This window comes from Borostomias antarcticus, assembly GCF_949987555.1.
Source record: "Borostomias antarcticus genome assembly, chromosome: 8".
Taxonomy (NCBI): Eukaryota; Metazoa; Chordata; class Actinopteri; order Stomiiformes; family Stomiidae; genus Borostomias; species Borostomias antarcticus.
Genome location: NC_140241.1, coordinates 4,768,736 through 4,780,814, shown reverse-complemented (window position 1 = coordinate 4,780,814; position 12,079 = coordinate 4,768,736). Strand labels below are relative to the sequence as shown.

General features: G+C 47.7%; 1 protein-coding gene across 1 annotated transcript in view; it reads right to left on the bottom strand.

Moving 5' to 3' along the window:
• Window positions 1-8,510, bottom strand: part of nphs1 (NPHS1 adhesion molecule, nephrin) — a gene marked incomplete at both ends in the record, with an annotated part of 38,303 nt that extends 29,793 nt beyond the window's left edge. The window contains 3 exons of the mRNA XM_084442041.1: window positions 6,330-6,452; window positions 8,113-8,307; window positions 8,498-8,510. Coding sequence (XP_084298167.1) covers window positions 6,330-6,452; window positions 8,113-8,307; window positions 8,498-8,510 — 331 coding nt within the window. The remainder of the gene's footprint in view (window positions 1-6,329; window positions 6,453-8,112; window positions 8,308-8,497) is intronic.
• Between the last annotated feature and the right edge of the window lie 3,569 nt (window positions 8,511-12,079).

Genomic DNA, 12,079 nt, shown 5'->3' with positions numbered 1-12,079 from the left:
GATGGGTTACCCAGAGCACCGTAGAGGCACACGCTGAAATAATGAGATGCATTTGTTAACCCGCCCCCACGCCCCCCCCCCCCACCCACCCACCCCCTCCTCTCCTGGAGACGACGGCTGGTCCATGCGTCTGCTGACAGCCCCTGCTCCTCTCTCCATCTACTCAGGGCTATATGATTCACCCGGGCGCATCACTTGTTGTGCTTCAGGAGTGTCTGGCGGCCGAACAAATCTCCTAAAATAAGAATAACGATAGGTTCGCGAGTGAGGCGGGCAGGTATCTAACTCCTCCCCCTCGCCCCACGCATGCCTGGCTGCTCTCCCTATCTCTCACTCACTCCATCCTTCATCCTCCGCCTCCTCTCCCCCAGTGCTAGCCCAACATCCACCCTCCCTCCCTCTCTCCCTCCCCCCCTCTCCCTCCCTCTCCCTCTTTCTCTCCCTCTCTCTCTCTCCCTCTCCCTCCCTCCCTCTCCCTCTCTCTCTCTCTCCCTCTCTCGCTCTCTCCCTCCCTCCCTCTCTCCCTCTCTCTCTCTCTCCCTCCCCCCTCTCTCCCTCCCTCCCTCTCTCCCTCCCTCTCTCTGGAGCACTGCGGTTCAGCTGCAGAGGAGAGGTGGAAGGTGTTTCCATCCTGGACCGGGGGGCTGCCAACCACAGCCGGTGTTCCCCACCATGACCACTCAGGCGGACCAGATGACCCAAATGAGCCCCACCTGAGTTCACCCCTACTGTGCACACACACATGCACGCACGCACATACGCCAACGCACACACAAACAAACGCACACACACAAACACACACACACACACGCAAACACACACACACACATACACACACACACACAAACACACACACTCACGCAAACACACACACACACACTCACTCACGCAAACACACACACACACACACACACACAAACACAGGCAGGCCTGCACATACACACACACACACAGATATACTGTACACACATGGATACACACTCCTCTTTCAAAACATAATTTAAACTCCCTCTCTCTCTCTCTCTCTTTCAAACACATACGCACGCTTCACAAACACAAAGACAGAAGCAAACAAGACACGCTGCTGCCAAGCAGGGACACGAAATGTGATTCATTAGACAAATACAGACAGATGGATGGAGAAGACGGATAAGAAACAAATTAGCAGAGACACACGTCAATATGAAGCATCTCTTTACACCTACATCATTGCTTGGCCTCTCTCACTACCTCAGACCTGACCCTCTCTCCCTCTCTCTCTCTCTCTCTCTCTCTCTCTCCACACACGCACACACCCACTCACATGCATGAGCGCACACACACACACACACACGCACACACACAAACACAACCTCTCCACTCGCACGCACGTGCACACACACACACGCGCACACACACGTACACACACATACACGTCTCCTCACGGCAACTGCCAATTATTGCAGATATTGAGCATAATTTTGCCGATGCCTTAGCTGTTGGCTGGGGCATTCTTGCCATCTGCAGGCCCCTCACAACGAGTTTGTGGACATAACCTAGACTTCCAGATATAAAAAACAACAATTGACATTTGTATCCAAGCTGTATAACAGCATCCTTGAGCAGTTGGTACTTTGAAACCCTGGTAACGAATGTTTCTTCCAGACTGTGATCGAACGTACATCCTACAGTCCTTCTAAAATGACTTCTCTACTGTCTTCATCAACAACAACAGCTACAACAACAACAACAACAACAACATCTGGTGTATCAGTAACATTTGCAAAGGCATCATATTGACTATTCCACAGTTTGAACATGATAGTTGAGCTACAAGAGTGTTTGTAGATTTTGGCAGAAAATGGAAGATACTAACTAATAAACACAATCCACAACACACATCCACAATACTGTGTACATGTGCACACATTACCCACATGCCAACAGACGGCTGTGGCAGATTGCAGAAGCAAACCAGAAATCACCAGTGGTCTGTCCACCTACAGGTTGGATTCAGTGTTTCATCTGTTAAGGGACTAAACAGGCCATTTTGTTGAGTTGAGTGAATCTGATGAAGACAAACGGACCAAACTCCCATAAGTCCGTTCAGCCTGTGATCACGTCAGTCTGCTCTGGAACGGTCGCACACTGATGAGCACACGCCTCAAACACAGATGGACCCCCGTCAGAACACGCGTGCACACACACTAGCCTTAACTAGATTTGCATAAATACTCACATGCACTTTGTATGTGCACAGCTACACACACACATGCACACGCACACACAGACAGACATGCACGGACGCGCAGACGCAGGCAGAGGCGTGCGCGCACACACACACGCGCAGGGGCTCAGGTGTGTGATCTCTGGGGTTTAAAGCGATTGAAGCGTCCCTTTTTCCAGCCCTTCTTCTATCCTCTCATCTCCAGTCTGGGCAGAAAGATGAGCAAGACAGGTGACTGGGATAGACATCACGCTTCAACCTTCCTCTCAATCTTCTGCTGGACACATGACATTAGAACTAGAATCTTCCTCACTTGTAACAGCCCCCTAAACACGCACACACAACAAAAACAAAAATATTTGTCTAGATTAGACCTCTCTTTACCGTACACTGCCTAGTCAATACCCATATTATGCCCACTATGCCACCTCTGGTGGGTAAAACCAACAGACGTGCTGTGGTAAGCTACCCGTGAACAAAGTCACCCTGCGTTCACCCTGTGTACCGTAAGTGGCCCCATTTATGAGACGCTCCATTATTCATAACAGAGAACCATAAAATGAAGGCTCATTACGCGGCCTACTCTTCAATCGCTACAGCCATTAGCCGCCGCTAAACCTCGCCATACTGTACCCTGGCTTGCACTGTCCTCGAACCCATACTGACAACAAGCACAACACACACACACACACACACACCACACATCAAGAAGCGGTATATCTAACAGAGCAGAGCGAAAGCACTGACTGTTGTTCTCAGAGAGAGGGATGAAAAGACGGGAAGTAGGAGAAAAAGAGGAATGTCTTCATTAATAGGATTACATGCTAAGGCTAACGGCATAAACGGGGAGATGAGCATGTGTCAGGTATGTGACACGCATGCTAGCGGGGCGCGGAGCGGGGTAACTTTCAGCAGGAGGACAGCGGGGGTAGCAGTGAGGTTGTTATTGTCTTGGATTACTCACTGTTGCCACTTGATCTGCCTATTGCAGTAATCCCCTATCTAAGCCTCGCAGGAAGGCAAAAACACACAGCAGTTATGTAGCGCTGATAGAAATGTCTGGGAAGTGTCTCTTTGTAGGCCTGAGGAGAGAGCTAATGCCTCCCTCTCGGCTGCTCCCCGCACGCCATAGTCCATCTTCAATTAGCTGGTCATGATACCTCGCTCTATATCTGACCTAGGAAACCAATTAGACGAACAGTGCTTTGTTTTCCACCCCCCACACACCCTCTCTCTCTCTCTCTCTCTCTCTCTATCTCTCTCTCTCTTTCCCTCCACGCCTCTCTGTCCTCATAAAGGCGTTATTGTGTTTTGATTTGATTCCGAGATGCAGCCGTTGCTGCCTGCTCAGGAGGGTGCTATCAGGGGAAATGTAGTTTGGTGATGGAGAGGTCTGGAGATTTGGAGTTCTGGAGGTCGAGATCGGCAGGTGTGGAGGTTTGGGTCCAGATCAATAGCAACAAAACCGATTCAACTGATTCAAATCAACTTACAGTACCAAGCTCACCTACATTTTGCCAATACATGACATAAGGTGCCGAGTTGGGGAAAAAGAGAACATTCTCTAGCTGTCATTTTGATGAGGACTGGGCAGGACTGATATACGATAGCTAATGTTCAGGGAATGGTGTGTACCATAGATAGATGCACTGCTCCTACAGTACAAGGTCTTATACGTCAGTCAAACACAGTACTTCTGTCAGTCTTGGAGGGCCACAGGCTGAAAGCATCAGTATTCCCACATCAGGCCAGCGAGGCCAGCGGGGAAGAGTGTGGGCGTTGGGATGTGAGTGCGCTAGACTGACGAGGGGGAGTACACTCATTTCTCTGAGGGAAACCAGCCTCTACACACAAGCACACAGGCTGACCTTCCGGGCATATTGACCTCTGATCTGTGCCTGATGCCTCACATGCATCTATGAGGACTGTACTGCTTGTGTGTGTGTGTGTGTGTGTGTGTGTGTGTGTGTGTGTGTGTGTGTGTGTGTGTGTGTGTGTGTGTGTGTGTGTGTGTGTGCGCGCGTTTGTGTGTGTGTCCTGCAAAATGACTTAAACCTGAAAACGTTTCTATTTGTCTATCTATCTATCTATCTATCTATCTATCTATCTATCTATCTATCTATCTATCTATCTATCTATCTATCTATCTATCTATCTATCTATCTATCTATCTATCTATCTATCTATCTATCTATCTATCTATCTATCTATCTATCTATCTAGTAATGTGCTTATGTGCCGATTACCTGCCTGGCACTGTTTTAATTGATTTTGTCTTATTATTTTATGTCCGCTGTTATCTATTTTTATTTATTTTAATTAAATTTATTATTATTTAATTCATAATTTTTTAGTTTACTTTTAATAGTTTTAATTGATTTTGTTGTTTGTTTTTCGGTCTGATTTTATCGGTTGCTATTTTAATTTATGTTAACTAATTTTTATCTATTTTGTTTGTTACTCTTGGTTGTATCTTGGCACCATTGTTAATGAGGGTCACCCTTAATGATTTCTTCCACGAATCGTAAATAGCGGTTGAATCATGCAGCAGACGTCCGAGTGGTGATGAATGTGGGACTGAGGCCTGCTGTGTGTGCAGGTGTGCTGGGGGCCGAGCCTGAGTGCAGGCTATGGTGAAAGGAGAGGGTCTAGCAGCCACCCCTACCTCCCCTCCCCCTCCCCCTCCCCCTCCCCCTCTCCCTCTCTTTCACTGATGTCAGAAAAATCTGCTCCCTTCCCAGGAGAACGGCCAGCTAGGGTCTCCATGGTAACCCTCCCCCCACCCCCGGTAAACAAACTTCTCCGTGCCACACCAAAGAAACCGGCATGAAAGAGAGAGAGGGAGAGAGAGAGGAAGAGTGGGGATGGGAATTTAATGCACTGTGGCAGAAGAAGAAAGGTTCTTTCAGATGCCCCTGCTCTTCACATATGGACTAGCTCCCACCACTGTGTGGGGATACAGAGTATGCGGGCGATAGAAGGAGAGAGAGGGAGAAAGAGGGAGAGAATGAGAGAGAGAGAGGGGGTGGAGAGAGAGATGGGGAGGAGAGAGAGATGGGGAAGAGAGAGAGAGAGAGAGAGACATATGTAGAGAGGTAGAGGTAAAGCACCCGGTGCTGAGCTCTCAAAAGGTGTGGAAGGAGAGAGAGAGAGAGAGAGAGAGAGATGGAGAGGGGGAGGTGTTGAGTGCTGTTCATCACTGACTGACAACAGGCGCCCCGGTGCACTCGCACAATTACATCCCTTCCTGCCCACGTATGTGTGGGGACTTCTCATTCACTCCCGGTCTGTTCTGATGAACTGGAGACGGGAGCAGCCCGAGGCCGGCGGGGAGACTGGGAGACCTCCGCTCCGCTCTGCTCTGCCCTGCTCACAGATCTACCGATCGGGAGAGAGACGTCTGAATGGATGAGAACACTGGGTCAGATCCTGGGATGATGTGTGGAGCAGAATCGCTGTAACCTCTCACCAACCCAGCGAACAGCAGCTGTATTCAATATTGTGTCAAGGTCTGAACGAGAACGAGACTTCCTAAGAACCTTTGGTACTGTATTGAATGAGCTGTGACAACATTACCCATGTTCTCCGGGCCGGAATAAGGCTCCTTATCGATATGAATGAATAATTAACAAATCAGCTCTTTAAATGGAAATTACAGGTCAGGAGGTCTAGTGTGCGGTAGAGATACTGAGGATGTTGACTCGGCCTTCATACATACATTATCTGCGTTCCCCAGTTCCCACCAACCACCACTACAGGCCTGGAATAGTCTCATCAATGACTACGAGGCTACAACCTATAGAATTCAACTCCAGTTCATTCTCCACAGAAAATCTCTCTATTTGTCCAACTCAATGTACATCTGCTAACACCTCCTTCCAACACATGGATTCTCAATTACAAGTATCAAGTATCCAGTGTCTAGTGTGAGTACTGTACGTGATGCAGCACCGATTCATATCATTAATTTTCCACAATGCACACATCTTCCACCACATAGACTGCACAAAAGATATACTGTAGAAATGTTCAGTACTTTTCATATTCCCCTCTGAATCAAAAGTGAACCGCCCACTCAACAGCACCCCTGTGGTGTTATACGATGCCTCCTGGCTTTGCTCACTCTGCACATTGATCCAGACTGTGTTGGAGATGATCGCCTGGCTGTTCTCGGTCTGGCCCACTTGACATTCATAGGGGGAATCATCTTCCAGTTCGGCTTTCTCGATTTGAAGATGGAACTGACCTGTGAAAAGACACACTCATTCAATGTTATAATGGCAAACATCTTGTGATCATGAGGATTCATACAATGCAACCCCAATTACTGAGAAGTGCTCTATTTAGTACTGAAATTCATTCTCCATAGAAAAGCTCTCTCAAGATCTCGTATTCAGCGAAGCTCCATTGTCTCTCATATAGTGCTGGATCCAGGAGAATTGTTACTCGTGAAATATGGTTGAATTACCACAGCATTGCGTCTACAATGGCAGGCATGAACAACTATACTGTAATTCTCCTGTTTTTGGTCCTTGAGTTGTTCTGAATTGTGGACTGTATTTACAAGTAAAAGTCTTAGTGTACGGTTAAACGTCTCAGTGCCCTGATGATAGGAGATTTCCTTTGTTACGGCCTATTTTCATTAAAAATAAAAAAAAATAAAAAAATAAGATAATGGCATACACGGTTAGCAACGAAAAGCAGAGGCAGTCCTGTCTTCTCTCAGGGATTTTTTATTTTGTTATTCTATTAGACGGAATGAAATACCTATCGATCGGAGACAGACAAAGCGTTTCCATTTGTGCCTCCCCCCTGATAGCTGGCTGGGCACTGGGGGTTGATTTGTTTGAGAGTAGCCATAACTTCTGTGGATTAGATGGCGTCGAGGACGCTTCCTCTCTCTGACTCAGAGCCTACTAACATGTATTAAAGCTATTATAGCTCGGTTTGGAAACCTCCCGGCCTTTAAAAGGATGTGTCATGAAGGCTGTCATGATAATTAACACCAACCAGGCTTAATTTTCCCACCACAGAGCAGGCGATATGAACCATTCTCCTCTTTCTTTGAATTACTTACAACAAATGCTGCAAGTTGTAGTTAGTGAGCATGTGTATGTGTGTGTGTGTGTGTGTGTGTGTGTGTGTGTGTGTGTGTGTGTGTGCGCGTGTGTGTGTGTGTGTGTGTGTGTGTGCGTGTGTGTGCGTGTGGTGGAACAGTGACACGCGGCGCGTCTCGACGCAAGTGATCATGAACAGATGCTCTACCCTTATTCAGGATTGCCTGCTAATTGGCGATTACTTTTTATAGACTTTGTGTGCAGATCCTGAAACGTTCTTCATTCCCTATTTCTCACTTATCCACAGATACCCTCATTTCCACTTAATGCACGTCGGAAGACTGATGAAGACAACGTGTGGGAGGCCATACAGAATCACGCCATCTCTTAGATCACAGATGGCCAGTGTTGATCTAGAAATGGATCACAAGGTTTCTCCATTTTTTTCTTCAATAGACACTCACAGTAAATCCCATCAGATGACTCAGTTCTGTTATCACCTGCCTTTAGTTTACATCATGTTGATATCCTGTACAGTATGTGGTACAGTACCCATAATTCAACTCCAAATGTTGGGTCAAATTATAATCATTGTACACCCACCATATGTACACACATTGCACACCATTTTGTATTTTGTATTTTTGCACTGTTCTGTCTTTACATTGTCCTCGCACCCTGTCTAAGGTTGTCTACCCATCAGCATTATTCACCAACTGACCAGAACATGAAAACCTACTGTACCTGGCAATAAAACTGATTTGGACTCTGAATCACATACTGTAGCTCTACTTTTAGTCACCCCCCCACCCCCCTCCCCGCCCCCCTGACCCGGCTGGGCGGTCCCACCTCTCTTGGGCTGTCCTATCATGCTATAGCGTGGGAACCCCGGCAGGTCCCTCTGGGGCCCCAGGAGCAGACCGTCCTTCACCCACTGGACAGCCCCCGCGGGCCGCAGCACCTCGCACCTCAGCACCGCCGTGGCCCCGGCCCTGACCGTCACGTTCCTGGGCTGCGTCCTGAAGGCCTGCTGGGCCCCCGCGCCTGGGGAGGGGAGGGGTAGGGTCGGAGGGGGGGGGGTGTGGGTAGGTGAAGAATGGGGGGAAAGAGTGAAGGACAAAGTGGGGTGGGGGGCAGAGGGGGAGGGGCAGGGGGGATAGGTAAGGGTGGGAGGGGCATAGGGAGGTGGGGGAGGGGAGAAGGGAGAGGGGAGGATAAGAACACAAATGCTCACGGCAGGGTTGCATCCACACATTCCTTTGTCTGAGCCCCCCCCCCCTCCCCCATAGCGTCGGACCACATTATTCATTCCAGCGTATGCTTTATTGATGGGAAATTGGAGTGATACGGCCCTGCAAATTAGTCAATAAAGTAATTACTGAGAATTAAAGCCCCCCTCAGCAGAGCAGATAAGAGATGAAGGCAGGGATGAGGGGGGACAAGGGGGGGGGGCTGATGGGGGCGTCCCAGCCTGGGGGGTCACCCGTGGTTTTTCTTCATTGTCAATGTCCGGCTAATTCCTCCAGGGGAGAGTAATGATCGCCACTTTAATCCCGCCTGTTTGTCAGCGGTGGTCCGACGGTCTGTTGGCGACAGGGACCCCCGGCCATCGCTCACTCCCGTTCCGAAGTGACACGCTGCGGTCCGCTGCCCTGGCGCCGGCAGGAAGTTAACCTCGCCTTCGGCGCCCACCTGTGCGACGGAACGCTACGGTGGGCAGCACCACAGGGCAATTACTCACTAGGGCCTGAGAACCTGATTGTGGCGAGCGATGCTAATGCTTACGCTAATGACTCCCTGATATCTAAGCGTACATCTCCTTCAAAACAACGACACCCCAGAGAGAGAGAGAGACGCTAGAGCTACCCAGACTGCGGTTGGGTCGTCTGAATCGTAGCCTTCTCGAAGCCAGTCGTCGCAATCGTTTGCGAACTGCATGCATTGCTGCACTCGGCAACATGAGCGAGCGAGAGAGCTCTCGGATCAAGGCTGAATCAATCACCTCACGTCAAACTTGAAGGGCAAGATTGGCCATTATAGCGGACGCATACAAACAACCAAACTCAAAAGCACATTTGCATACAGTTTACATAATGAATACTCAACAGTGCTATAGAGCGACCACAGAAGTGCTGTAACAAATGAATAAAAAATCACTCGCAGTCCTTACTCTCCAGTCAGATCCTGTAGAATGAGATGAGATAGATAGATAGATAGATAGACAGATAGACAGATAGACAGATAGATAGATAGATAGATAGATAGATAGATAGATAGATAGATAGATAGATAGATAGATAGATAGATAGATAGATAGATAGATACATACATAGATACATAGATACATAGATACATAGATACATAGATACATAGATACATAGATACATATACAAGATACATAGATACATAGATACATAGATAGATTAAACTAGAAATGGTGCTCGGAGAGCACAGACCTCTGCCCATGAATGAATGTTGTGGCTGTGTGTGCACACATGTACGTGCGAGCAGGGCATGTTTGGTATTGCAACAATTGTTAGGTTGAGAGCTTTATGCATGTCAAAACCCCTTGTCTCTGTGACTTCCCCACGCCGAGATACAGTATGGTCATTTACATTTGAAATTCGAAAATGCAAGATGGTTTTTCAGAATCTTTCCATGGACAGATGGTATGGCTGTATTTCATATCTCCATGCCGTGAACTACAGGGGCGAGGGTATACTTTACACAGCTGCATACCGTACAAACATGTACATGCATACATCCAAAACAATCAGGAGCACTCAGGTACTGTTATAAAGACTGATCCCAGATAGCAAGCGGATCTGGGCCATATGCAGGCCAGATCTGGCCCTTGTGGCTTAGTTCCAGCCCATATATGGCCCAGAATCATTACACATCCGCTTGCTATCTGGGATAGGATCTGGCACCTGAACTGCTCAGTTTGGCACCTGGGTGGGATGAGCCTGTGTGGTGAAGGTGCCACAACTCGTCATAGAGGGGATGGGAGGGGTTGTCCAGAATAGACTTCAGTTTGTCCCTCGTCCTCCTCCCCACCACAGTCTCCAGGCTGTCTAGTTGGTGTTGTTTTGCCGTCCTCACCAGCTTGTTTGTCTCCCCAGAGGAAAGACCTGAGCCTCCTGAGGAAGAACAGTCTGCTCTTTCCTTTCCTGTAGAGCATGGGTTCCCAAACTGTGAGGCGGGCCTCCCTTGGGGGGCCCCAAAGAAATTCAGGGGAGGCGCGAAGGGATGGTTAGAAAAAAAAGAAGGAAAAACATGTTTTTTATTTTTTAAATGTCTATGGTTTTTATGAATGAAATGTGATTTTAAAGGTCAGAAAACTGAAATAAATAATGGGAGAGATGTGTACTCAATGTGTGGATAGTGCAGAGAGAGCCCCCCGCAGGCATGAATGTATTGTGCGAAAACATCATAACGTTAACTAGCAACATGTGCCACCGCGCTAACTTAGCTGTGTAACGTTATGGGCTAGCTAACGCTGCCTTGCAAAATGGACAAATTTGGGGGGTTGGGGGGGCGCGGGTGTGTCACTGTTTTCAGAAGGGAGGCCCACATTGATGGAGTTTGGGAACCCATGCTGTAGAGGGCCTCAGTGTTGTCAATCCAGTCAGGTGCACTCCCAGGAACTTGAATGAGTCCACCATCTCAATATTCTCCCCCTGGATGGTATTGGGTGTTGGGGGCATCTTGTTCCTTCTGAAGCCCTCCACCAGTTCTTTGGTCAGTTGGAGCTGGTTCTCCTCAGACCATTCAACGAGTCTCCTGACCACGACCCTTTACTCCTCCTGATCGTCTGCCCTGATGCAGCCCCCGATAGAGGAGTCGTTTGAGAGCTTCTGGAGGTGGCGCGCTCCAGAGTTGTGGCTGAAGTTGGAGGGGTAGAGGGTAAACAGGAAAGGTGACAGAACTGTTCCTTGAGGGGCGCCCGTGTTGCTTATCACCACATCAAACAGGAAGCCCTGTAGTCAGACAAACTGTGGTAACATGGATGGATCGATTGTTTGGTTGGTTCAATTGACCAACTGACATCTAAGGGTTTTACAGTTTTTAGCTATAGCAAGTGCCCGAGGGTATCAAAGCTACTCCAGCTTGTCTTGCTGTCATTATTGCAAATATGGCAGAGCACATGGGATTGTGTAACAAGCAACATAGGCACATTCTTTTTTATTTGTTCACTCATGCTTTATTTATCCAGATGATCCTATTCAGATTGGACTCGCTTTTTCAGAGGAACTCAAGCCAGAACAAAACACACACAGACAGCTAAACATGATGAAACATACTCTGTATATTGGATTCTGGGAGGAGGGAGTACAATATTCAAATTGATAGTTTTACACTATGGGCCTTATCTACTAACGTTTAGCACGTAAAAAAAATTGTGCGAATGCGCAAGGTGATCTATGAACGGTGTGCATGGCGGATAGCGTCCTTCAAGTGTGCAAATTTGCACGCTCTATCCAATCAGTACTTTTGGCCGAAATGAATATGTAATAAGGGGCGTGCAAAATATGGAAGGAGAAAATGCAAATACATAATTGTAGCACACTCTCAGTAACTTATCAATGCTGAAAGCAATTTCAGTGATGGTGATTGTACTTGCTATTTAATATATTTTAAGGGCAGGTACTAATTCCTTCATCGTGAGGAACTGTGCTCTCTTCTCCAAGTTGTGAGATGGTGACTTTGGAGATGGTTGGCTTAATAACTCAATTTGGAAAATATTTGAGTCTATAAGGTTACAATGTCTACTATGTGTTTTTGTATTTATTCATTTAAGTTCATTATTTTCCCA